Source organism: Brachionichthys hirsutus, chromosome 19, assembly GCF_040956055.1.
Source record: "Brachionichthys hirsutus isolate HB-005 chromosome 19, CSIRO-AGI_Bhir_v1, whole genome shotgun sequence".
NCBI classification, from domain to species: Eukaryota; Metazoa; Chordata; class Actinopteri; order Lophiiformes; family Brachionichthyidae; genus Brachionichthys; species Brachionichthys hirsutus.
The window spans coordinates 6,452,813-6,479,915 of NC_090915.1; the positions used below are offsets into that span (position 1 = coordinate 6,452,813).

Consider the following 27,103-nt stretch of genomic DNA (forward strand, 5'->3'; position numbering starts at 1 on the left):
ATTGGTACTGACCCGGTTGTTCTTTGTAACAGTACCAGGTGTTGGTGTATGCATGGAGGAGGGGCAGCAGCAGAGGCTGATGGGGGCGGGTGGGGGTAGACTCGGTCTATCGGGGGAGGAGGAGACAGCCTGGCAGCAGAGACCACACAGACCACACAGGTACAGCAGGTTTGTGGGGGAGGGGCTTGGGACACGTGAACCACTTTCAGACAGGTATTGTGCAACAATACCCCCCCCCCCCCCCATATTCCCTTAGCAAGGACCCGCTTTTGGGAGAAACTGGATCAGGCGGTGTCCGTCCACCTTGCAGAAACTGGACCAAGTGTCCACACTTCATTTTGGCACAGGAATTCACCAGTTTGTGTGTGTGGGGAGACGCAATAGATAAACATCTAAAATAAAAGCAAAATAAAGAAAATTAATTCGATCACATTTGAGAGATTAGTTTATTAACACAAAATAGCTTTTTTTTATTAAACTGAAAAACATTAAGGTGAGTACATTTTTTTTTTTTAATATAGAAGGAAACCATTTCACATAAATAAATTCCATTTTTCACCTGGTTCACAAACGCTGCCGAGCATTTATTCAGTTACCGGCGCTCAACTAAACTGAAATTGAACCATAAGTTGATCCAAAAAATCGATCCAAGCTGAACTGCCTCAACCCACAAAACATTTCTGGAGCTTCACAGCAAAACAGTTTTAAACATCCCCCAAAATAACTGGATGTATAAAACCGAACTAAACACTCGCTGTGGAAGATCCACTGTGACGCTCCAGAAGGCGAGTGGACTAAACTTCCTATTGGAAAGCTGGATCTTCATTCTGGCTGAACCGTTGGACTATAGTGAACGCGAGTGTAGACTGTGGACAGTCCCTGGCAGGGGACAAGCAGAGAGACAGACGTGCAGAGAGACAGGTAAAAAATGAATCATGCAGACATTCCTACCTAAAAATCACTGATGAAATTATGATGAAACAAAACGGTGATTTCCATTCTGAATGACCTTCAGAGCTCTTTTGTGCATCAGGATATCATTACCGGTACGTATTTACAGTTTGGCATGAAGTGGACAAATCGACTATTGGTGCATTTACAACAACGTTTCTGGCCTTATAGGATAAACCACATGAACACGAAATGAATCCAAGCTTCACGCAACTCGATCAATTCTCTCAGTCCATCAAATAGAGCTTATCAAACTCTAGAAATACAAAGTTCCTCAACAACATGATCTGCATCAACGGCGACGGAGAAGAACCTTTTATGAGCACACGCGCGCAGCACGAGGAAATGCATGTGTCAAACGCGATTTTTGTTTTCTACTCGTCGTACGTTTTGCACACGAGGGTTCCGGCGGAAAGGAGAACCGTTGGGTGGCTGCCTTTTGCCTTTTGCTGCAGCTTTCAAGGCTTTGTGGGCTGGATGGACAACAAACTGCCAAATTTGAAGTGCTGGATCACCGGGAACTTCTCCAAACACTGAAGAAAAAAAACAGAAAGGTGCAGGTCTGTTTCCGTCACATGAGACAGACGAGATAAAAGGACGGAGACCACAGCAGGTAACAGCAGTGTGTGTGTGTGTGCGTGTGATGGGTGAGGCTTTCATACAGCAGCGGCAGGGCTGGGGCTTTGGGTGTCTGCAGTGGGGGCTGGGAGAACCGTGGAACTGAACTTGTGTTCCGTCCGTCTCTGCAGCGACGCCGTCAGAAAAGGTTCTCGAGAGTCATTTTAATGAAAATGTGTAAAAACCACCAAAGACGAGTCTTTGTGCAACTTCAATTAGCAGAAAAGTCGCCAAGGAAAGTAATTGGACGTAATATTTCTTTTCTCTGACGTATCTCTCCACCGTGGATCCAAAACTAGCATAAACCCAAATACCAAAGTGCTTTAACTTTACTTCTTGCCCATCCGTCCGGGAAGTTTTTTTTGTGAATTTTAATTATTTTCCTCAAGTATGTAAATGAACATGTTGAGACAACAAAGCTCATCGCTGACACCCGTAAATCAGACGCGATGAATTATCCCTCTCAAGTCAATTTCAAGTCTGTGCAAGTAAATATTCTTCTTTTTTTTTTTTTTAATAGTACGATGAAAGGAGTCGACGAGCTGCCGGAAGAAAGAGAAAAACGTGCATTTCTGGACAAGTCGGGATCTGCAGCAAACGCCACAGAGGATTTGGTTGTGGATAGTCGACTGCTGAATGGATCATTGTTCTGTTCAAGTGTGGACAGGATAAGAAGACGTCTGCCCCGTCCCAACTGCCTTTGCTTCCCCGAGCCATTTGTCAATCACTCCCTTCAGTCTACGTTCCAAACTGCAGAATTACCTCCTCTCACAGAAAACGGCGGATCGGCTCTACAACAAGCTCTCCGCCTGAAACCCAGAGTGGGGCCAGAAAAGGGGGAGAGAGAGAGAGAGAGGAATGCGAGTCTGATGATGACGGATCCAGGCTTGGAGGAAGATCGGGAGAGAGGGAGGGGAGAACTTAATGAAGGGAATGTGGAGGAGGGGGGAGGGAACGGGAACGGCAGACAGCGTGGCCCCTCAGCTCTTTGGGAAGACTCCCAGACTGCTCTGGAAAACACAGGATGTGGGCATGGAGGCGGGGCGAGCCAGTTTAGACACACACACACACACGCTTCATTCCACTTTAACCCTTTCTGGCCCCAGTTCCTTCGAGCAGTGACCTGATTTCATGTAAACACAGTTTGAGGAGACACAATTGAGGATTTATGCCTGTATTTTTGTTACTTAACCAGCTGTTACCAGCAGTAGTAAAAATTACATACACAGGTTCCTAGTTACATGGAATAATTATGTTAAAGCTCAAAGAAATCTATTTTGAATTTGAAACAGAAAGCAATAATAATAAAATAAAATATTATTCTGTACTTCTAAATATTTCTCTGGTGGAAAGGTGAAGAAACTCAAGTCACGGTGGATTTAACTGTGCGTATCGAGTAGGAGGGTATTTTATATCTCGATTTCCAAGGCAATCCATTTCAGTCAAACAAAACCCAACATCAAAACTCGCTGACCGCCCAACAGACAAACGCTGCGTTAAATAAAATGTTTGTACGAACACGCACGATTCCAAGAGGACGGCTGCGACTGGCTCGCCCGATCTTTGATGCAATGGAGCACACGTACCTCAGCCTTGTACATTCTGATCAGGCCCTGGTTGACTTTGGACCAGGAAGGAACCGCCGTGATGTTCCACAGCTGGTTGGAGTGTTCTGCAAACGGGCCGGTCTTCATCTATGGAGGAGAGTGACAAAGATTAGACGTAAAGCAACAGCAGGGTACGAAGAAGAAAAGTCCTTGACAAAGCTCCAGAGGAAAACTCAAACCTTCACACTTTAACACGCCGGGAAGATAACAAGGAAATAAAATATATGTACGGTTTCCCCCAGAAACGCGCAGCTTAGGTGGGTTGATCACTCCAAATTGCCTGTAGGTGTGAGTGCTTGACTGTCTATATGTGGCTGAGCAATTCGCTGGCGACGTGTCCAGGGTGTTCCCTGCCTCTTGTCCATAGTAAGCTGGGATTGACTCCAGAAACACCCGAGTCTACAAGAGGGAGGGATGGATGGATGAATCAATCTCTTTAGAAATCGCACACACACACACACACACACACACACACACACACACACCCCCGCCCTCACAAAAGATAGGAGTTAAGTGACTTAAGCTCAAATTCTGAATGAGTTTTTCCAGCATTCTTGTTCTTGGACACATTTTGTGGCTTACTTTGATTTTAAGGCCTGAGCTGAAGATGATGTGCACAGAATGAAGGTTTTTAAAATAATAATAATAATATTAATATTAATAATAAAAGGGTGATTGACTAAAATAATATGAAAAACAACAGATTGTTTTCCAGAATCACCATGAAAATACAGAAAAGTTTTCTGGTTGCACTGGGATCTTATTACATCAGCGTTACAATCAATTAAGTAAAGAACATGCATGTTCCAGCAGTTCCCTAAATAACATTATGTCTATAAAAAAAATAAGGACATTGAAACCCTAGAGCACTTTAAAACAAAAGTCTAAATTAAAATATGGATGAATTGAGTATAGTTTTTTCACCAGTTTCTCCCAAGAGGGGGAGGAACCAAAGCACAGACCCTGGGGCATCAATCTAATACCCCCGCCCCCTCCCGTTTCCACCTCCCTGCCCCCACCCTCTTCCTACAAGGACTCCAGACACTTTCCAGGGCCTTGCATGAGAATGTATGGGGGGATGGGCAGGGAGGAGGGGAAAGAGGTGGGTGGAGGCGGACCGTACTCCCTGGAGGGAGGAATGATTCCCAGCAGCATGTGGGGAAGGAAGTGACTCACCAGAGGCCTGAGTAGGAATTAAAAAATGAACAGGAGTTTAAAATATCCACGAGGCGGTGTAGAAGGAGCGACGCTAAACAAGAGGAGAACAAATAAGGTTCAAATCCAGAAACCGGAACATTTTTCCTTTTTGATACAAGCCCGATTCTCGTTCAGGTCGAGTTCCTCCACAGGATTTAACCGGTTAACGGTTTAGCTTAAGCATTAGCGGTTTTCTTACCCATATTCATATAATATATACAGAAACCGTGCCTTTAAAAAGTAGGATAGGTCTTTATTGTCATTACAAGTGCAATAAAATTGCAAAAATATATATTGTTGTTGGGATTGACCGAGAATTATCCTCTGAAGGTAAAATCCTTACACCCAAACCTAACTGCGGTAAAGTAAAAGATTAACGAGGCCCTTCTTTCCTCGCCAGCAGCATCCTTTCGTGAGCCAGTGGAAGAGGGCGACGTCGAGCAGCGGCACGAGGAAAACGAAAAAGATGGAACGGGTGGTGCTTCCAAAGTGGGGAAGGAGGAAAAGGATGTAGCTGCTCCACCAGCAACATATTTCCATACGCTCCGTGGTCCACCAAAGTTCTATAATTACAGATCTTAGCATGTAGATTGTAGATTATTAGTATATAAGTATTAAGATAGTAAATCATTTTGCAAAGTTAATTTCAAGTGCGCGGAAGTCTGAAAAAAATAATAACACAAAAAAATACTTGTTAAATTGTTTCTTTTCGCAAACCTCATTTATGAACTTGATGCAGTCAAGGAACATGTAGTCCTGGTGATTCTCATTCACCACTTTCTCATCGACGAAGTGCTGAGGCTCCACCGTCGGATGACCTGAGGGAGTGAACGAAAGTCCCCATGTTAACCAGCAGATGGCGCTGTTTACTCCCCGACTGAACTCGACATCTCCTGCGATGCTGCACCAAACAACCAATGCAAATACATTCAGATTAAAACGTCCATAACCCTGCATGCAACACACTCAGTTACCCAAGATGCACCTGTCAGACGCCCTCATGCTGCTTTTCACTCGGACGTTGGAGCCGGGCTCTTACCGACGAACTGGGAGCTTCCCCAGATGAAGGGCAGAAACTGGAAGTCATCCAGTCCCCACACACCCTGGCTTCCAGCCGGTTCCATCCTGTAGGTCCGCTGCAGCTTTCGCATGACTGTGAGATACCTGAAAAATGACATTGAACACACATTTGAGTCGTAATAAATATGACTACTACTAACAGTAATAGTTAAATACCATATAATGCGGTACCATCATGTTGTGGTATTCATCATACCATGAAGATCTCCTACCTTTGTTCTTGTCAAGATTACAGGAATATTTGAAAGGTACTGTGTACTGACTGGAAACTTCACTGTCAATAAATATTGTTCCTACACTGTTGGACTATTTAGCAATCCAGATTCCCACAAAGTGTGGAACTTCTTCCGCACACTTTAAGGGTTTAGGAGTTAAGATTAGAGACCACTCACTTGTTAAAAACCTTAAAAACAATAGCCATCTGATCATCCACCTTGAGAGCCCCGACTTTACAGAGACAGCAGAGGAACGCAGCGAAGGCAGCTTCATGACCTGAGAAGATGGAGGCACACATTTTGCCGTCTTTTTGAATTTGCCACCGAGATTCCTTAGCTTTAAAGAAAAAATACATTATTCAATAATATATATATTTATGAACCACAGAGTTTTGATCCTTCACGATTCTCATGCCTTCTAAAAGTGTGACTTGACAATTTGCTAAGACTGTAGGAGTCAGATTTGATGAAACTAGCTACAGACGGCCCCCGTTTAACGACGACTCGGAGGGCTTTCTGAAATTTAAAAGTGTTTAGTGAGGAGGAGTCGCTGTTAGACGAGTGGAATGCACAGACTTTGGACAATATTCATATCAAAAAACATCAAGGGCTTGGAGCAAGTTTGACGTCAATATATTGAATATGCTGTATGAAGTATTTATTTCTGTAAGAAAAACTATTTTATTATAATTTTCCCAACACATCCTCTGAACTAAAAACAATAGCATTTTAATCCCTACTAGATTGGACATAAAATATAGGAAACGAAGAGGCAGGGATGACATGCAGCGAAAGGTCAGCAGCCAGGGTAACGAGGACTCAGACTGCCTTGTATAGCATTTTAGCGTCAAAACAAAAAGCATTTTAATTTAAAAGCAGCTTTTACCTGTTCCATAGTCGATCCTGGTGGCATTTCCTACAGACTCTTTCAGGTAGACGGCAATCTCTGGAACTGCAGCGCATCCGTCAGCTGGCAGCACTGTCGACACCAAAGCCTCTGCTTCCTGAGCATGTGTGGGGGTGGGGGGCGGCAGAGAGAGAGAGAGAGACAAACACACACACACACACACACACACACACACACACACACACACACAGAGTGTGGAAAGGTTACAGGTGAAACTAATGAATAAAGAAAGAGGATCTGGTATTAGCCTTGGATCGGCCTAATCCAAAAATCAATCACATTTTCTGTTGTATTTAGATGATAATAAGGGTCCACCGTTAAAAATCTGCAGCTTCAGACAGTAAAAAGCCAAAGATTTTTGACGGTAAGCCAGAAATCCATCTCTTTACAGGGACTTTAAACAGCGAAAGACATTTTCAGCAAACATTTTTACTGTATAATAATCATTTTCATTTACAAGTACATTAAGGAAATGTCCTTAAAATTAGATTGTTGGGAGGGATGTACCCTATAGCGCCCTCTAGCGACAAGTTTGCCATTGGCAATAACTCAACTGTCTAGCTTTACTTTGTCTGGGCTCTAATATATTGTGTGTATTGTGTATACACAGTATGTGTGATAGGGATGGGTATTTATTGCAAAATAATCATAAACATATTTTTCTCTTTGTTTTGATGGTAGAATGGTGCGGTTTAAAAAAAAAAGTCAAGTGAGAAAGTCCTTTAAATAAATAAAGGAAAAAGGTACCAAAATGGTGACTTATCAGAAGATCGGTGGTTCGACACCAAGTTCCTGATTAGTATTTTTTGCTTGAAACAGCCGTTCTTCGTGTGTGAGTGTCTGCTTGTGTACTAACTTGGTCTAGTTTGTTGTACCATGTCCTGAAAGCCTTGTTTCCAAAGCGTGACGGCTGGTCAACGGGTGGAGTCTCATTTATCCACCGATCCAGAGTCCCCAGAAGATCTAGCAACTTCTCCACCGTCTGTCACAAAGAGAGGCTGACGGTTATCGTCACACGACGGGTTAAACGAACCAAATATTTACAACTCAGACAATGTTGCTACTCAGATCAATAAAAAAAGTTTCAACATGTCATTTTCTAACCTTAAGAAAGTAGTTTTCCTTCTCTATGCTTTAAGACCAATTCATAAATAATAATAATAAATAAATACATATTAACAAAACATGTAGAAGTCTACCAGCAAATGATTTCAGAAGAAAAGACAACATACCTCTGACACTTTGTATTCGCCTGTGATCTTCTTCCCCTTCACACCTTCATTCAGTGTCAGAATGAAACTCATATAATCAGCATTCGCCTGTAGGAAGAGATGTGGTGAAAACGGCGATGGAGATGGAAACACTGAGAAATGGTGTGAGAATCCTAGCGTGCCAATACAATACACATAAATATGCAATGTGGCTACAAGGTTTTTAGATTGGAATAAACGGGGTGCAGGAAAAATAGGCGATTTTGAAACACAAGCAGCAACTTACTTGAGACCGCTTCCACTTGTCCATGTCAGAAACCATGCTGATCTCTTTCTTGGGTACCATGAAGGTCTGTTGGGTTGTGATTTCAGCTGCTGCATCCTCAGGAGAGGATCCTAGTGAAGGGGATTTCTGAATCTTAAAATAAATCCCAACAACAACTAACCACAGATTATTTCAGTTTAGATATGCAGCACATATCTTATGGATATTGGTCTTTTTCCAAACTAAGAGATTCTGATATTCCTATTGTTACTACTATACTATAGATATGTGCTTTTGATAAAAACTCTCCTCCGAACTAACTACAGGAGCTGTTTAAAACCATGGCAGGCAAACAAGTTACTGAGGATGCTTTTCCATTTTTAAAAACGACTGCTCACAAAACAATGATTAAGACTACAAGTTCATTCAAGTCTTTGGAAAGCCAAGATAGCAACGATAGCTTCGCTGCAGGCAGCGATTAGACCTTTTTTTTTACGTACATACAACCTGTTTTTTTTTATTGCGGTGTGGAATACTTGTAAAACATCCTTTACTTTAATACATCGAGAGTATGAGCAAACCACAACTTAAACGCAAGCGCTGAACAGAAGCAGCAAGCTGGGCTTTACCTGACCGCGGCTCTCTTTCCGCCATAGCTCCCTTTCCGCGTCTTCTTCTTGTGTTTCCGGGAGATTTGAAGGAACAATGTCTCAGCAGCGCCCCCTACGTGGTGACAAGCGACGTTCAAGTACAACAAAAGAAGACAAAACAAAATGTACGCTTCAATGTTGCCTACATATTCAAAAACATTTTTTTTAATTACAATCTGTCAGAAGTGTAATAGTCCTTATTAAATAAAACTTCCACCGCAATCAACAAATATAGATAAGAAGGTAATTCTGAGCCTGTCGGCCATTCCCAGCAGGTGAAACCAGTCAACCAGTTCTCCCGATATTGTTGCAGACAACAATAAACAATCCCATTCATCTTTAATTAATTTTTTTAATCAATATTTGTGTCTGGTCGTTTCTCCTCTCTAAACTTGGTACATCTCATTTTCAAGTATATGTACCAATCCCTACTCCGACCAGAAGGTGGCGGTAATGCACATCAGAAGTTATTCGCTCAACCACAAAAAACATAGCAGAAGAAAACGATCCTCTGTTGCCCTTAAGCCCTGAGCGCTACCGGATTCGGTACCGGGGTTCACTCGGCGCAGAATGTGGGGCATTTGCACCAGAACTATGGTAAGAATACAGATCTCGTGGATCACGGGAATTCCTTACTTTGATAAGCTTGGGTCTGACTTTAGACGGGCTTCATTACTGTGGATTGTTTATTAGAATAAAGCAAAGTGTCAGCAAAGTGATTCACCTTCAGGTTGCATCACAATCTGAAATACCTTAAATTCATAACTTATTAAAGAGAATGAAGAAGAAGCACGCGATTATGGGCGAGAGCATCACTTTCTTCATCTTTTTTGGCATGCAGTCTGAAAAAGTGTCACTCTGCCAGTCGATTTCTCTCTGCAAAAGAGTATTATAATTATATATTTTTCATTACAATCTGTCAGAAGTGTAATAGTCCTTATTAAATAAAACTTCCACCGCAGTCAACAAACCTGTCGGTTTTTGTGTATCTGACATCTGACAGGTAAAGGTACGGACATCAAACCCCTGTGGCTTCGTGAAGCCCTGCCACTTGGTGAAGCCTGTGTCCACAACACGGATCACTGGCAGATACCTGAGCCATCAGAAGGGGCTACCCTCGCTTCCCGTCCCACCTCTGAAGCAGACCTGTGAGCGTTACCTCGCTGCCCTGGAGCCAATCGTCGACGTGGAAGAATTGAAGCATACCAAGGAGCTGGTGAGAGACTTCCAGACAGCCGGAGGAGTTGGAGAGAGGCTGCAGAGATCCCTGGAAAAGAGAGCGCAGCACACTGAGAACTGGGTGAGCTGAACGGGCTGGGTTTAACGGCTTTCTGTACTGTCCTCCTTTAGTGTATTCTGCCATTATACTCAGCTGCTACTGACTGTCGTTGTGTTTCTGTAGCTGTCAGAGTGGTGGGTGCAGGTTGCGTATCTCCAGTACCGGATGCCCGTAGTGGTTCATTCAAATCCAGGGTTGATCCTGCCCCGCATGAACTTCAGGGATAAGCATGGACAACTAAGGTGATCATCAGACATAATTCTTTATGCTATTATTAAAGTTTTGATTACATCAGTTACATGAACATTTTAATATATCTTTGCTCAGGCTTCACATTTGAACTATTTGAACTATTTGTTATTGATCACATCATTAGAGAATAATGGCCCCTGTAACACTAGAAGTTCAATTCACAAAAGTTTGATCAGTTGGAATGAAGATTACCGCGTGAATTTGTTTTTGGCACGTTTCGTCTCTTCTATTTCTGTACTTTCTGACGCTTTGTTAATTTAAATAACTTCAGGAAATGTACAGTGTTTCGCTGGACTTAGTATGGATCATGTTTGTTTTTTTGCAGGTTTGCTGCCAAACTGATTGCAGCTGTTTTGGACTTTAAGACCATGACTGACAAGTGAGTACGGACTTCAGGTGTTCTCCTCATCGACCACTTCCCCTGAATGTTTGTTCACTTGGCTTCCCTGAACCATTTCTCTCTATAATAATTAACTTCCCCTGTCAGATACGTTCTGCTACGCTTATGGTACTGTTATAAATGCAATCCAATAAAAAGGCTGATCAGAGACAATCAGATGATCGGAGAGCAGTACTACTGGATGTATTTAAATATTACTGCTTCAGATGTAACTTGGGGAACACGTGTTCTATATATATATATACACAGGTAGTTAGACCAAGGTCGATCAGTGTGGAGGCGGATCAAATCTGTTAGGTTTAGTTATAATTTGAAAGATATTTAAGGCATCGAGTTACTGTGTAACTGAGACAGGAGGGATAGACGTAGCCCATTTCAGATCACCTTAAAGGATAAACTCTGAGGAGACAGAAGTTCACTGCGTGCTGGTGCACAGACCGGGGCAGAGGGAGGTCGAAGACAGACAGAGAGACAGAGAGATAGATAGACAGAGAGAGAGAGAGAGAGAGAGCACGAGAGAGACAGACAGAGAGATAGATAGATACTTTGGCTAAGATAAGGTTTAATTCCGCATCTTTTTTTTTTTGCAGTGAAGCACTACCAGTTGAATATCTGGGAGGGAGGCCCCTTTGTATGAATCAATACTATGAAGTGCTTTCATCCTGTCGTGTTCCTGGTCAGAAGAGCGACTCTGTGGTGAACCACGCCAAGAGCTCCAGACCCCCCAGCTACATTGCTGTGGTGCATAACTTTGAGGTGAGCAGCACAGCTTGAAGTCTTGTTGTGAATCTGAACTCGGGTCCGTATCGCAAAACCAAGTCCAAAGTAGCGTGTCTCTCCGTGGGTCCTCCAGCTGTCCTCGAACCGAGGACCCAAAAGGTAAATGCTACAAGAAGCCAGACTGAAGAGATGTTCCAGTTCTAGAAGCTGAATGCCCAAGTTAAACATCAAATGTGGCTCACGGCAAAGACGCACATGTACATAGCATGTTTATAATATTATGTTGTTAGATTACAGCTGCTAGTTGCTGTACTAGAATATTTGGAAAATGTACTTATTAGCATTCAGACTGTGAGTGCATCTCAAAACTCCCAAACACAATTAGTCATAAGAATTGACCATGACTAATGTTAGAACGTTAAGGCTCAGTGCAGATCACCAGATAACTCTGAATTAAACCACTAAGCACACTTTTCTACACAGGTTTTCATATTTCTGCCATTTATCAAGAAATACTTCTGTAAACTGTAAGAGTTAAAAAACAACATTTGGTAACATTACAGCTTTCCAGCTCGTCTAATAAAACATGCGATGCAATCTTAAGATTTCCAAAACACGTGACTCATATCTCCAGTCTTCTCCAGACTGACAGCCTGTCCAACATAATCAATTTGCATTTCGTCCGACTTGCAGAGTCAGCATTGTTCAACTGCAGCTAATAGCATTTTCCCAGCCTTGCCCACTCAGCCTTTATTATCTGTCTTCCTTTTTGAATCAGTTTTTTAAGTTGGACGTATACAACAGGGATGGAAGTGCACTGACAGTCGATCAGCTTTACGCTCAGCTGGAGAGAATCTGCAGCTCCTCGGTGCAGAGAAACACGGAACCCGTCGGCATCCTCACCTCCCAGAATCGCGATTCCTGGGCCAGAGCCTACGCAAACCTCACCAGGGGTGAGCTCTATGTAGTCACAGGTTAAAGGAAGTTCTAGAACACATGCATCACTCAATAAGTGTTCCTGATATGCAAATTGTGTCTGCTGCGCGTGTCCAGATCAGACCAACAAAGAATCCGTGCAAGTCATTCAGAGGAGCGTCTTCCTGCTCTGTCTGGATGGAGCCGCGCCTCGAGGCGCTGCTGAAATGTACCGCAGCATTGCTGCCATCCAGATGCTGCATGGAGGAGGTTGCCAGTGGAACAGTGGCAATCGTTGGTTCGACAAGACCCTGCAGGTGAATCACAGCGGCTTCTAAATACTGCAGTCCAGTAATACGCTTCCCATTAGCAATAGGTACCCTGCAGATTGTAAAATGTTGAGGGAGACAAACACGCTATGCTGCTCATGCAAAGGAGAATAGTCCTAGTTCTTGTTTTCTGTCATTGATCTGCAAGAGAAGCGCTGTTATACTAATTTTAGTATAATAAGACGTAAACATTTAAAAAAAGGTATTTTATAAATGGGAGCAAGAACAAAGATATTAAGAGTATTTTGCCTTTGATTTGCCTGGATGTAAATACCAGTGTAAAATTGGTACTCAACACATACTTTAGTCTGTAACAAAAATGTTTGGGACTCTTTTCAGTTTATTGTCGGAGAAGACGGGACATGTGGAGCGAACTACGAACATGCCCCAGCTGAGGGTCCACCCATAGTGACCTTACTGGACCATGTTGTGGAATACATGTAAGTAGGTCAAACGTTGTTAGGGATGAAGTTGTCTGCCTGAGTCTTTGTTCTTGTTATGTAAAAGTTAAGCAAGTAAGCTCTTATTTATTTATCAGCGCAAGAATAGAGAAGTCAAAGATATGAGATATGGAATGGGCGAACTTGAGGATCAGGAATGTGAAAGGATCGAGGTAGAGCAGCACCTGGAATGTAATTTATAGGATTTTAAATGGAATTCTAAATTTCACTGGAAGCATTGGAATCGTGTGGGAGTTATAAATGTGGGATTCAGAGTGGATAGACTGAGAAAGGTGCAGTGGAAGCTACTGGATGCTAAAACCTTTGACCTTGCATGTCATTTTGCACTGGATTGTTTATTTTGAAAGGAGGAAGCCAGACATGGCGCCGTCTCCCACGGTTCCTTTGTCCATGCCTCAGAAACTGCAGTTCAAAATTACACCTGAGATCAAGAAGGACATCGAGGAGGCCAAGAACAAAATGGACACGTGAGGACATGTTTTAAATTATTATTATGACTTACAGATAGAACCGCACTGACTGACTGCTTCTCTCACAACAGACTGGCTCAAGACCTCGATATGAGGGTTGTGATATTTGACCACTTTGGGAAAAACATTCCAAAGGCACACAACATGAGTCCTGATGCTTTCATACAGATGACGCTACAGCTGGCATTCTACAGGTAAATGTTACCACCTGGGGAACATCTGTCCCTGTAAAATCAGGGTTAATCGAGAGCTTTTTGTCTCAAAATCAATCTCACATCTCGTATACAAACACACACAGATATATGTCCTCTATCTATCTAATCTATACATGGTATTTATTCATTAGAGAAATCCTTATACGATCCTTAAATATTTTAAGAGTTCTCTAATTCATAGTTGTTTTTTTTTCCTATGCAACTTTATGCATAAAGGCCATAATGACAGCAGAAGCAGCATTTTTCCAAAAATGTAATCTCACCGCAGCGTTCTTGTCGGCAGGATTCACCACTTTTGCTGTTCGACATATGAAAGCGCCTCGCTGCGGATGTTCCGACTGGGCCGTACAGACACCATCCGCTCAGCCTCGAGCGCCTCGGCTGCTTTCGTCAAGGCCTTCGATGATCCCTGTAAACAGGTCTGAGGACAGCTTCAGTGGACCCAGCCGTGTATCCGGTTTACACTGAGTAACAGACAAATAACTTTGTTCATGATTCGTCACTATAAGATAATCAGATTTGTACAAGCACAAATTCACCTTATGAAGGATTGGGTCTTTGGTAATATCCAGTGTGCCGGTATTTTCTTCATGGTCAGGTCTGTGATTCATTGTAGATGCACATGCAGTAGATAGTAATTGCACTGTGCATCAAGTTTCTCCTGGACATTCCATGCTAACGGGGGGAGTGTCTCTTCTAATTAGTTTACAGTCAGTTAATGGGAATTCATTTTCCCATGTCTTCCTAGCTTTCCCTTTTCAGCATTCTTCCTACTCCGATCCTTCTATTCTTTATGTCCCCTTGGTATTAGAGTTACGGTAAACTGTACACTACGTCTTTTTGATATTCCACATGCGGATGAGAGAAATGTTAACTGTTGGATCCAGACATTGAATTATAATTTTATTTTTATCTTGTATATTTTTGATCTTTCTTTATTTCTACCTATTTTCTATCTTTATTCTCAGTTCTTATCATTTTGGGGTTTGCCAAAAATCTGTATATTGATGAAAAACTTTGAAACTATCAGATGTGTCTGACCATTCCTCTCTTTTTTTCTTTTATAGAACACAGAGAAGGTTGATCTGATGCTCAAAGCTGTAAATGCACACAGGTCATACACTAACATGGTGAGTATTCACACCGCCAGGATTGGCTGACAGTTTAGGAGAGATCCACTGAGAGCAATCACTGTGTTCTGGTAGATAGTAGGGTGTGTCGATCAAAGTCCAGCACGTCTTCTTCTATATCTATACCAGAGAACTCCATTGTTGTGTACCAACTAGTAAAACATATCAGAGACATTCACCAACTTTATTCTGATGCAGTGTCTCATAAACTGTCCTGCTGTCCGAAGAAGACCTTAACAGCAGTAAATAGCAGTAAAATAAATCCTGTTTGAGTATGCTGGGAGTTTTACAACCTTTTTATGCTCTCAGATTTACTGAACGACGTTCCTTACACTTTGACGGGTCGTCTCTGAACCATTCCATCGTTAAACGGAACCCCCCGTCGACCGACAACTTGGCCAACATTTTGTGCGGTCAAAAATGTTTTATATTTCATACGTATATTCCATGTATAATCTACACATGTACGACACCGCCGGTGCATTCCGCTCATTTCTGACACAGATTCCTTCTCACTAAACACATACTTTTACATTTTTGAAAGCCCGTCGTAACTCCAAGTCGTTGTTAAATGGGTACCAGCTGTACTAACTAACAAAAAATATGGATTACCTTTCCCGTTTTTAAACTAATTAAAATGTGATCACCAACAATTGAATTCCATCCATTCTCACAGGCAGTCAGTGGCCAGGCCGTCGACCGCCACCTGCTGGGCCTGAAGATGGTGGCTGCTGAGGAAAAACTCTCCTTACCTGAAGTTTTCACAGATAGCTCCTACGCTAAAGCCATGCACTACCAGTTATCTACAAGTCAGGTAGGGGCCTAGATTTTACACTTAAAAATAGAAAAGGTATTTTCTTGCATTTACAAAAGAATCGGGTTACAGAAAGGAAAAAAAAACAAGCAGACGCTCATTCTCATGTCCCCTCAAGGTACCATCCAAGACCGACTGTGTTATGTGCTTTGGCCCGGTCGTATCCAACGGATACGGCGTGTGCTACAATCCAATGGATGACCACATCAACTTTGCCGTGTCGTCTTTCAACACCTGTGGAGAAACGGATGCAGGACGTCTGGCCCAGGCCATAGAGAAAACACTGCTGGACATGAAGACGCTGCTGGAACAAAGCCCGAGATCGAAGCTGTGAAGCTGTGAAGCTCCTCCAGCGTCCACCGATCGCTTTAAAATGAAAAGCCTCAAACAGGGACAGTGAAGATCCAACTGAGTCACGCTTAATAGGGACATTCTGCTGGAACCGGGCCCGGAACGCTGCGCTGAACTCTGGAATCAAGAATTTGGAGGATAGTATGAGTATTCTCAGATAAACCTTTTTGAAAGTTGTTCAAAAAGAATACAATACTAAATTAGTTCTTGTGATTTGAATACTACTTTTGGAGTCTTTGCGGGCTCTGGAGTATTGTAGTCCACGTTGCCTTCAACTCTCTATGTAGATTACTGGGAGTTAGAATCCTGAAAATAGAATCTTTATCTTGTGTGGCAATTGTACATGTAATCAAAAATACATAAATCATCCACAGACATTAGTTTTATTAATGAACTGAATGTGGAAACCATGCATGTTCAACTTGTTTGGCATCACCTCTCAAATTAAATACTCAATCTTTTAGATGTGTTCTTGTTGTTGCCATTTTTGTTTCATTAAAGCCAAATACTAGTCTACATTTTAGTACTGATTAATTCACTGCTGATATGAATCGAAACCCTTTAATCATTATTTCTATCAGTCCCTTTAAAGTTTATTCTATGGGGTGGCTCCAACATCAGAACGATGCCCAACGGTCTGCAAGCCTGAAATCATCACCGAGAACATATTCAGGACTTCTTGCTAATTTTACTGATTTCTATTTAGCGTAAATTGCTCTCATGTAGAATACCGGTTATCACAATACACAAGAAAAAAAGAATCATTTCCTGAGAATGAAGACGTTTAGTTTGGTGTGTCTAATCTCATTGGGCTAATGACTCAGTTAGCAGAAATCACCCTCTCCAATTCCTGGAATGAGGACTAAATGTATTTCAGGATTGAAAAGGAAATGGTTTCCAAGTAAGTATTGATCTGTTTGATCATCAGCTCTTCAAACCATTTCTCTGTTTGAGATCCATAACAGCCGGACGTCTCTGTGAGTATTCAGTCGTACAAAAGGACTGTTTTATTCTGACATTTCATAAATAACTTCTGTTACTGTTTGATGTGGATGTCTTTCTAAATACTTGGATAGTAAAAACCCGCTGGTTTACTGGTCACACAATGATCACCTGGTTTCTATTGGTGTCACTCTCCTGTAAGAGCATACAACACGGAATTCACAAAGAAAATGGTAAGTACATTACGTTTTCACTCAGCATCAAATGGTCGGTATTGTTAAAATAATTACTGCATAATTAGCACATTATTTCTGGTATTTTTCCAAATGAATTGATACATTTATTAGATGTTGTCTAGTGAGGATATTGAGCATCTTCGGTGTTGAAAAATGGCAGTAGTCCTCGCTGTGTCCTTTAAAACAGAATGTGTTTGGAATAAAGAAGAAAAGACATGATGAAGGCCTTCTCATCTTCAACAGGATGAATCAATAATGGATATGGCCTGTGATGATTAAGCGCTATTGCACCAACCACAAGGTGTCACTAGTGATTTACTGTTTAGGATACAGTATATATTTTTTAAAATTAAATAAAAATAGAAATAGAAAGAAATAGAACAACCAATAAGAGGTCATGTGGTTGCTATACGCTTCTTAAGGGAATTAATTTTTTTATATATTTTTTTACAGATAACTAAGAACACATTTACAGCACTATACAAGAAAAGCAAAACAGAACACAGAAACATCTGAAAAACATAATGTTTTAAAAAAAACATTTACTAAAATGAATAAAGGGGAGGGCAAGGTTGTTTTCAACTAACTCCAAGAATATAAAAAGGTTTATTCAATTCAAAGACTATTTCCAAAACAGTGTTTGTGTCTTTTTCTGGTCTGGATCAGGAACCTTTTTGAAATAGACAAATGATCGTGACAACCCTGATGCTACCAAGAATTATTGACCTTTTTCCTCAGGTGTGTTGGAGTGTGGACCACAGAATGTAACGCTAACCGGTTCAGACCAGGTGATTACGTTAAGGTGGGAGGATGACGCTTCGTGCTCGGCACTTCATGGCACGCTGACCTATGAACTGGTGGTTCTGGTAGCAAACCATCAGGTGCATTATGTAAGAGTTAATTTACCAACATGGCTTCCATTACAGCAAGCTGTGGAATGAAACAGACGTCACTATAATTTGCTTGCAACTATATTTAAGGAGGAATTAATCGTGACGCCTGACCGGATCGGGTCAACACACTCCTGGAGCTGGATGTCTCATTTACCATTGGAGTGCACATCCCATTCAGTCAGACTGAGAACCAGATATAATAAATCTACAAGCACCTGGAGACAAAAACAGACTCTTCCTGGTTAGTTCTAACTTCTGCTAATGAAGCCTGCTATCTTACAAATCTGACTCTCCAGCAGATGCACGTTAAATTCTGGTTTTTTGCAGGCATTAACGCAAAGGAGGCCGAGGTTTTTCCACGGGACAAACTGTTCCGGGTCGGCAGCAGAGCGACCTTCTGCTGCACCGTCCCAGCTGATATGCACTTCAACAAAATGTACCTGCTGGGTTACAGCGACTCTAACACGAACACCACCAGCATCAGGAGCCAGACATACACCCTGACTGTCCTCTTGAACCAACCGTCGCTCAGGAGTTGCACTAATGTCATTTGTGAAACGAACACATCACAAGGGATAAAAGACAGTGGGGCGTGCGCTTATGTTGGCTGTAAGTGTGGCACGTTACTACGAGTACATTTGGGGCTTTGTTGTTTTACATGACTTGTCAGTAAATGTCTTTTTGCTATGCTCGCTACGACTCAGACCCGCCGCGCGACACAAATCTAACATGTGAGACCAGAGACCTGAAGTCCGTCGAATGTCACTGGAGAGTAGGAGGGGACACACACATGTCCCTCAAGAGTCCAACGCTCTATCATCTAGATGGAAGGTAGGATGAGACTAGAATTCAACATTAAGTCAGTTGAATGTCTTTGTGCCACATTTAAATACACGGCGGTGCATTCTTAAGGATGGATCATGTTGATCTGAGAGATCTGTTGCGTTTCAGCCGTTGTGAAAACGGGTCACAGGGGAGATGCAAGGTGAGAAGAAAGGTGGATGCTGGTGAGAGAAGCTGGAAAGTAACAGCACAAAATGAGCTGGGGAGGGTGGAGCTGTCAGACGTGGCAGATCTGACTAAGAGAGGTATTCCTTTTATTCTAAAAAAAATACTTTGGTCAAATGTGCACTGATGTCTCTTTGATGGCAAACGTTGGGAAATGTCTTTTGTCTCTTGTCTCAGTACGCATGATTGCTCCAAAGGGAATGACAGCTTCAACCGTTAATGCAAGAAATGTCACGCTGCAGTGGGAGTGGACGGTGCTCCAGTATTATCGCCTCAACATTACATGTGAAGTTAACGTTGGCCACGGTGAAACAAATAGCATAGTGAGTCAATCAGAGGTTTATGGAATCATTTCAATGGATAACAGCACGACTCTAACCGCATCCTGTTTCCAGAGGGAATTCTTGGGTTCTGGCCTTCGTTTAGCTGTTTTGGATGATTTGATGCCGCTCGGGTCGTATAACGCGACAGTACGATGTGGAACCGTGCAACACTTCTGGACATGGAGTGACTGGAGCGCAAGTGTCACATTCCTCACAAAGGGTGATGGTGAGCAGCCAAAAAATAATAATAAAATCAGCAAGAATAAGATCAACCTTTTGTCTTTTTCTTTTTTTTTTTACACGTTTGTTGGATGCTGTTTATATCTTCTGGTTTGCTGCACAGTTCCAGCTGCTCTGGATGTGTGGATGCAGGTGACGGGTGACCAGGTGATCATCGTTTGGAAAGTAAGTATGATGATACTTCATGATGGTATAAACTCATTATTGTACATAAGGAACATATTTCAATTAGGCAGAATGTCATGATTTAAATCTTGAATAGAAATTCATAATAGTCACAAATTAAAATACTGACGTCTCATACGTGTCCTGATGTTCCCTTCCTGCAGACGCCCCTGTCCAATCAGAGCAATGGACACATCATGGACTACGAGGTGACGTGGTCAAAGTCAACAGAGACGGAACTGCAGAACAGAACCAAAGTTGACCAGAACAGAATCCGTCTCAGTCTGGACAGAACGAACGAGTACGCTGTCACTGTTACGGCCAGGAACATCAACGGCAGCTCACCGCCTTCAACTGTGACCGTCCCTCGTCTCACGCCTGGTGTGTTCATGAGCAGGACCATTTTAAAACATCAACATTTGAATATTTGCAAATGTTCCTCATAGCCTGAACCGTTTTCACAATTATTTCCTTTTGCTCTTTGTCTGAAAACTCTAATGTTCATGAGAAGTAAATATCTATCGCTCCATCAATCAATAATCAAAAGAGATGTGCTTATCAAAGTTTTGCTAGGGGTTTACCGAATTACAGCTTTTTCTCTTTTCCCATCAATAACAGCTTTGGTAGGATCTTCAGAAGGAGCGAACACCTCCTGGATTGTGGGTGAACGCGGTGTCTTCCACCTGTCCTGGTCCGCCAGTCCTTCAGCCGTCTGTGGCTACACAGTGGACTGGTGTAGGACACTGGGACATAGTGAGCTGGACTGGGTGAAGGTGCCGCTAAATCGCACCAATATCAGGATATTTTCAAGTAAGACTCGACATTTGTATTTATATGAACTTCCATTTCTCTGTGTGACGGCTGTCTCTCCAATCTCCCCCAACAGATCAATTAATTGCTGGAGTGAGATATTCGTTATCGGTTTATGCCTGCACGCAAGGAGCTCCGATGCTCGTGGAGAAAAGAGAGGGCTACGCCGCTGAGAGAGGTAAGGTCTGACTCTTTCCCCTTCAGGATGCTGCACTGGAAGGAATGCGTCATTTTTGTGTTCCACCTGTAGAAATAGAAGACGGCCTATTTCAGTCACTGCGGTGGAAGCAGCAGGATTCAGATGTTGAAGTGTCCTGGGACCCGATACGCTTTAAAGAACAGCCGGCTTTCATCCGAGGCTACGTCCTCCGGTGTGTCGGCAGCAACAACGCCACCGTCAGCGTCAGCACAGGTACCAGGACGACGCAAAGGACAGGGTGACGTGGAGGATGTTGATTTGCTGTGGCCACCCCTCAGTAGTAGTAGTAAAGATTTTTTTTTTACAGTTATTATTACAATTATTGTTATACTTATCATCGTCATCATTTATTTAGACCTCAATCATTTTAAGTATTTATTAATTATTTTATTTCTTCACATTATTGTAATTTAAACGTCATTTTATTTGTTAATGTCTTCATAGTAATTGTAATATTCATAAATCATGTACATTAGTATACAGTATTATAATATAATACTAATAATAATAATATAATACTAATAATATAATACTGTGACACAACTGACAGGTGTTATTTCACAGTAAATTACTCATCACTGAAATGCTTTATTCTGACACCCTATAGAATAACCTAACTAGTTAACTAGTTAACCCCTGTGGCCCTCCACAGAATAACCTAGCTAGTTAACCCCGTCGTCCTCCACAGAATAGCATAACTAGTTAAAAATTCTCCGGGATGCTCACTGGGATGATATTTTCCTCCTGGTGTAGATGACCCCGATGCCACCAGCCTGACAGCGAGGCGCCTGAACCTCACCTCCTACACCTTCACCGTGAACGCTCGGACAGCGGTGGGCGATTGTGGCGCGACGGTCATCGCTGCCACCTTGAATTCACTGAGTATGCTTCTCGGTTTTTATTTTCGGACTGCCGTTTTCCTTTTTGTAAAACAATTGGAATCGTCTGAACTGATTTATTTTAACTCTCCAGCTGATAACTTGCTCCAGCCTGTGTTGATTTCCCTGGCAGCCTCTTTTGGTCTCCTTTCCATCATCACCATCCTTTGCTACAGACACTGGATGTGGTAAGAAAGACAACCATTGGTGCTTTTGTGTGGCTGCTGGGGGGGGGGGGATTTGGAATTCTGACTTTTGGCGTAATGATGTCATGCATTTAACGTATGCCTATACGTTTACACGACTTTGGTGGCGTGGAAGCAGTTTGGGTACTAAAGAACAGCTCTAGAACAAACCAAGTGCAAACGGTGCAAGAAGGCTGGATTACAGTTCTCCATTGGTTTGGCTCTTTTCTTGAAACATAAATTATGTTTAACCAAACATTATCAATATCAATATATCATCCATTATCAAAAATATTATACATTTATCACCAAAATTCCACATGCTATGACATCTGATATGATTTTAGGACCGCATCGCCCTCGCCTGGTCCCCTGATTCTCTCTCTAATCATTCATTTCTACACTTTCTTTCTCCCACAGTATCAAACACAAGGTTTACCCTCCAATTCCAAAGCCAGTGTTGATGGACAAGTGGTCGACTTTACCGGTAGGTTCATATGACCCATGTCTTACATGAACAACAACTTCATGCATGAAGATAATTTTTTTCTTTTTTGGTTCCGGAGAGAATTTGCCAATGTCTGAGGGAACAACCCGGATGAGATCACTGTGTTAGCAGTATTAGCTTCAAGCAAGAGATGTAGTAAAGGTTATTGGATGCTAGTGAGCGGCATTCTGGGAACTGAAAAGCACAGTTTTGAAAACCTTTTGAACCACACGGTGATCTGGATCATCATCAAAAGACATTTTGCATGATAGTGCATGTAGGACCCCTTTATGACTGTGATTTTTGGTGCGTGAATTTAAAGCATATTTTACAGTATGCATTAAATTTGAAAAAGCCTCCATTATAAGTAAAAGGAATAACCCCGATTTTCTTTTATATCTGTATGAATGCTACTGGTTTGTGTTCTTTTATGTTAGTGTTTTGTTTTCTTTCCAGGGTGAAGAATTACTTCTTCGTATGGATCAGTGGCTTCACAGTGAAGCAGATATCGCCCATGTTTCACAAAATCCAAACGCTTACTACATTCAGAGCCTGAAAACCGCCCCTCCAGCACCGTTCCCTTTACCCTCTAAAGTCATCCCGTCTCAGTCCCTTCCCCTCGGAAATGCATTTCCTAACCCGTCCTACAATCTATTAACTCCGGCTGGGGATCGACTGGACAGTTCAGGCCCAGATGTTCTGGTGGGTCCGGCCTCAGACAGCGGCTCCACTGGGCTCCATCCTCAGAGCAGCACAGAGTCCTTCAGTAGAAGTCAGACAACCAGTCCACAAAGTTCCATGTCCTGCATCCTCACCTACATTTTGTTACCACAGCAATCTTCCAAATAGCTGCTCCATTCACAGCCAATGTGTGTGAAATGTGATTTTGCTACATGAGTAGCAGAATCACAAACATAACTTGACCTGTTTGATGTAAAAACAATGGCTCAGTGGGTTATAAGCCAGAGGGTCACCGGTTCCAGTCCCAGCCCAGACAACAATAGAGAGTGTAGACTGGTGGCTGGAGAGGAGCCAGTCTACCTCCAACCCACTGCTGAGGTGCCTTTGAGCAATGTACCCCCCCCCCCCACCCCACCCAACAGTTCCAGGCATGCAGATCATGGCGGCGCCTTCCCCCTAACCCTCTCCATGCATGTTACGGGTACATGCATGTGTGCTCAGAGGGGCCGTTGTAGTGTTTCAATGTGTGTTGTGGGACAATGTGCAATGACAATAAAACATTTTATTGAGTTTTTCCCCCAGTATTTTTATGAATTGTGGCAGTTTTTTTAAAATGATGCCCGTTTCTGGCTTTGAACAGTCAATTTATTTGGAAATAAACCGGTTTGAAATGGTAAATTACAGATGTATGTTAATGACGTAGCAATGCCCTCGATTAAATTCTTTTTAATCATTGAGGAATTGATATAATTTAAGTCAGTGGACGGTTTGTTCTTAGATTTTTTAATCAGTATTCTAAATTTCGTTTTCATTGACACATATCTGTCTTTATAGTTATGGGTTAGGGACAACAAATGATCAATCTGGGGTCCTAATGATAATAAGAATGATTCCTTGTTGAATTATTGGTGCTTAATCCACAAAGAAGCAGGTCATTTCTTTTATGAGGACCTTTTAACACTAGAGGGAGCCAAACATTTAATATAAATTTGAGTTCTTTTGACTTTTTTTTACGTTTCAGGATTAATGAATACAACAATATAAATGGATGCACATATTTTCATACATTTATGGAAAATAAATAGATATCCTGAATGCTAGTGAATGAGTTATCAGATTGTTCTCACTGAAAATGTTCAAAGTCCCTCAAGATTTTTCACGATTCATGTATCAGCTGAAATTAGACATTTGGGTAAATCCCTATACATTTGATCTTTTATGATCATTTGCTCTCTACATTTTATGAGGTGTAAAAATACACTTTAAACAGTTATTCTGCATTTCTCTAATATTTAAAAGTCACGGCTGATATTTTTTTAGGAGGACAGCAAATATGAAAAGACAACACCGCCGCTCATCATCATAAATATATGGACTAAACTTAGAAAACATTTGTTGATTTGCACTTTGGGTGGAGCAACGTTTAAAGACTGTCCTGTGAGGTCCAGCTGATGTCCACTATGTCCACTCTGAGTTTCCTTATTGAACCCAAAGACATTTCTCATTTTAATGTTTTGTTCTGTTTATTTTATCTAGAGAGAGAGAGACAGGGCGAGAGCGTTCAGTCCGCCTTGCTCTCTCTCTCTCTCTCTCTCTACCTGACTCACTCTCTCTGGTCTCGAATCGGCTCAGCAGCTCCCAGCTGGTCTCTGTGAGTATGAACCTTTATCAATCATTTTTCTATTGATCAGCATCAGCTGATCTTCCTCGTCAGTCCGCTCCGCTCCGTTACCGGCTGCACCGAGGTTCGGCTCGCTGAGACTGGAACGTGCTTAATTGTTTTGTGTTAATTGCCACGACTAGAAATAATATAATGAGTGTATAAAATTATAACAACTATATCTCTGATAACAAAAACAAACTCACCGGTGTGTCCTCGTGTCCCACCGTGAAGACATTGTCTTAGCTTTCAGGAGACTTTTGTCCGTCTCATTGTTTCTGTCTTTCTTTTCATCCCTGTGAAATATTTTTTACATTGTGTATTTGTTTGTTTATTTGTATCTTATAATACATATTATATATTTCCATCGTGTCATCAACCTTTATTCCAAACCTAATTAATATCTCATTGTGTATATTTTAGTCTTTGAATTAATGTTATTATTTCATTAAGATTTGAGCAGTCTTGTTGCTGAGTTAAACTATTTCAGAACGTTTTGGTTGTTAAAGTCATGATATTTTATTAATTCATTTGTTATGTGTTTGGACGGCTAAACTCTTATGCTTTATATTTGTGTGTTTATAGATGTTTTATTACAACGCTGCACAAGGATGTACATATATATATATACATCTGAGTATTCTTTATATTCTCACAGATATGTTTTACTTTTCCTGCAGGGACTCTTCTTCTTCGTCTTCTTCGTCTTCCAGGTTCATCTGACATGAAGGTTGCTTCTGAGACTCCTCTTTGTCAATGACAGACAACATGGAGACGCCTTTCTACCACGATGATGCCACCACTGTCCCCATTTTGAGTCAGATGTCGGACTATGAGCGCTACTCAGGAAACAAGTTGCTCCTCGCTAAGAAGGCCGTGTCGGCGGCAGGCAGCCATCCCTTCAGCGGCGGCGGCGGCGGCGCATCAGGAAGAAGGGCTGGAAGCTCCAACAACCCGGGCATTGTCAGCAATAGCTCCCTGCTGGCGTCGACGGCGTCCTCTGTGGACATAAACCTTTTGAAGCTGGCCTCCCCTGACCTGGAGCACCTGATCATCCAGTCCAACCAGGGACTGGTCACCACCACCCCTGCATGTAACCCCAACACGCCCTTCGTCTACCGAAACCAGGCGACCAACGAGCAAGAAGGATTTGCTGATGGCTTTGTCAAAGCTCTTGCTGACCTTCACAAGCAAAACCAGCTGGTGGGAAATGTCCCCGTGCCCCCACCCTCGTCCTCAAATGTCTCACTGCAGGCGTCCTACCAAAGGAACCTGGTGTCCAGTGGAGACATACCGGTCTACACGAACCTCAGCAGCTACAATCCTAGCCAAGTGGCCTACTCTGGGGTACAAATGGCCTACGGTAGCCACGGCGGAGCCCCTCTGCACCACACCCGAGGCTTGGACACCCCTCAGACCGTCCCAGAACTGCCCCCCCCACCGGGCGACCCCACGTCGCCGCCCTCCCTCTCCCCAATTGATCTGGAGACACAGGAGCGAATCAAAGCAGAACGCAAGAAGCTCCGTAACCGCATTGCTGCGTCCAAATGCCGTAAGCGGAAGCTGGAGAGGATCTCTCGGCTGGAGGAGAAGGTGAAGGTCCTGAAGAGCCAGAACGTGGACCTGGCTTCAACGGCGGCCATGCTGCGAGAACAGGTCACGCAGCTCAAGCATAAGGTCATGAGTCACGTCACCAACGGCTGCCATATCGCTGTCGGATCGGTCTCCGCCACCAAGTCCAGAGGAGGAGGCGGAGCTGCCAGCAGTGGCGAGGACTCCCGGTGCTGAGGAGACGGGTCCGTTTGGTGGTTCCTTTTATAATGTCACCCTTCTGTCGGTGCGAACGAGCAGAGATCAACATGAATGTCTTTTGATAGGCTCATGTAACCCGACAAAGCGATGTCAGACAGCTTCGAGGGAAGACATGTTGACCGAGTTGGGTTTAAGGGACAGCGAGACTTTCTCACCAGGTCCATTCTTTGATTTTTGGAAACAGATTTACAATCCGAGAGGCTTCGTATGGTTCCAACAGCTCATGACTATATTTTTTATTTGCTTCCTTTTAAATAAACTCTACTGGTAACAGTGGAAATAATTTTCCACAATTTCTTTTTGATTTCTAATAAAAAAGTAACGTATCATGTCATTTCAAAATTATTTTTATAATTTTTACCATTTGGAAAAAGAAATGGGAAAGTTGAATATATAATGTAATTTATTTTAAAAGACATAAAGTAATCAGATTACATTCAGTTACATGGTAAGATCTGTAGTTTGAATTTCCTTCCTTTAATATTTTGTATTCGGAGCTTCAGTGTTTTTTCCGGCTTGTTGAAGACCTCTGTGAAAATGGCTGACG

General features: G+C 42.4%; 4 protein-coding genes across 4 annotated transcripts; 3 read left to right on the top strand and 1 right to left on the bottom strand.

The window, feature by feature from the left end:
• Positions 1-441: 441 nt before the first annotated feature.
• Positions 442-8,708, bottom strand: ptpa (protein phosphatase 2 phosphatase activator). The gene is made up of 10 exons (XM_068752940.1): positions 8,681-8,708; positions 8,073-8,182; positions 7,808-7,894; positions 7,432-7,557; positions 6,555-6,672; positions 5,846-5,945; positions 5,413-5,537; positions 5,091-5,191; positions 3,156-3,263; positions 442-1,484 (listed from the first exon to the last, which is right to left on the bottom strand). Exons 1-10 carry the CDS (start codon positions 8,703-8,705, stop codon positions 1,410-1,412), a joined length of 975 nt encoding a protein of 324 aa, XP_068609041.1. The 5' UTR covers positions 8,706-8,708; the 3' UTR covers positions 442-1,409.
• A 499-nt stretch (positions 8,709-9,207) lies between these two features.
• crata (carnitine O-acetyltransferase a) lies at positions 9,208-16,498 on the top strand. The gene is made up of 14 exons (XM_068752748.1): positions 9,208-9,298; positions 9,705-10,001; positions 10,104-10,222; positions 10,558-10,611; positions 11,223-11,388; positions 12,131-12,305; positions 12,406-12,584; positions 12,936-13,036; positions 13,405-13,524; positions 13,599-13,721; positions 14,026-14,161; positions 14,810-14,872; positions 15,549-15,686; positions 15,805-16,498. Exons 1-14 carry the CDS (start codon positions 9,272-9,274, stop codon positions 16,018-16,020), a joined length of 1,914 nt encoding a protein of 637 aa, XP_068608849.1. The 5' UTR covers positions 9,208-9,271; the 3' UTR covers positions 16,021-16,498.
• Positions 16,499-17,142: 644 nt separating this feature from the next.
• On the top strand, positions 17,143-25,472 carry LOC137908767 (leukemia inhibitory factor receptor-like). Its single transcript, XM_068753189.1, has 17 exons — positions 17,143-17,212; positions 17,954-18,105; positions 18,196-18,349; positions 18,436-18,717; positions 18,813-18,939; positions 19,060-19,196; positions 19,294-19,439; positions 19,512-19,665; positions 19,783-19,844; positions 20,009-20,225; positions 20,463-20,654; positions 20,731-20,832; positions 20,905-21,066; positions 21,607-21,735; positions 21,826-21,919; positions 22,337-22,403; positions 25,425-25,472. Exons 1-17 carry the CDS (start codon positions 17,143-17,145, stop codon positions 25,470-25,472), a joined length of 2,295 nt encoding a protein of 764 aa, XP_068609290.1.
• A 28-nt stretch (positions 25,473-25,500) lies between these two features.
• Positions 25,501-26,532, top strand: june (JunE proto-oncogene, AP-1 transcription factor subunit). Its single transcript, XM_068753014.1, has one exon. It carries the CDS (start codon positions 25,501-25,503, stop codon positions 26,530-26,532), a length of 1,032 nt encoding a protein of 343 aa, XP_068609115.1.
• The last annotated feature ends 571 nt before the right edge of the window (positions 26,533-27,103 follow it).

What these genes read in the sequence shown, in the direction of transcription:
- ptpa (XM_068752940.1), bottom strand. Translation starts at nt 8,705, where the DNA reads ATGGCGGAAAGAGAGCCGCGGTCAG. An exon ending in CAGGATCGACTATGGAACAG is followed by an intron (nt 5,946 to 6,554) that starts GTAAAAGCTGCT and finishes CCATCTTCTCAG; the next exon opens with GTCATGAAGCTGCCTTCGCT. An exon ending in GTTTTTAAGGTTTTTAACAA is followed by an intron (nt 5,538 to 5,845) that starts GTGAGTGGTCTC and finishes GTCATTTTTCAG; the next exon opens with GTATCTCACAGTCATGCGAA.
- crata (XM_068752748.1), top strand. Translation starts at nt 9,272, where the DNA reads ATGTGGGGCATTTGCACCAGAACTATG. An exon ending in CGCAGCACACTGAGAACTGG is followed by an intron (nt 10,002 to 10,103) that starts GTGAGCTGAACG and finishes GTGTTTCTGTAG; the next exon opens with CTGTCAGAGTGGTGGGTGCA. An exon ending in GCCAAGAACAAAATGGACAC is followed by an intron (nt 13,525 to 13,598) that starts GTGAGGACATGT and finishes CTCTCACAACAG; the next exon opens with ACTGGCTCAAGACCTCGATA.
- LOC137908767 (XM_068753189.1), top strand. Translation starts at nt 17,143, where the DNA reads ATGATCACCTGGTTTCTATTGGTGTCACTCTCCTGTAAGAGCATACAA. An exon ending in AGGTGATCATCGTTTGGAAA is followed by an intron (nt 19,845 to 20,008) that starts GTAAGTATGATG and finishes CCCTTCCTGCAG; the next exon opens with ACGCCCCTGTCCAATCAGAG. An exon ending in ACAAGTGGTCGACTTTACCG is followed by an intron (nt 22,404 to 25,424) that starts GTAGGTTCATAT and finishes CTTTTCCTGCAG; the next exon opens with GGACTCTTCTTCTTCGTCTT.
- june (XM_068753014.1), top strand. Translation starts at nt 25,501, where the DNA reads ATGACAGACAACATGGAGACGCCTTTCTACCACGATGATGCCACCACT.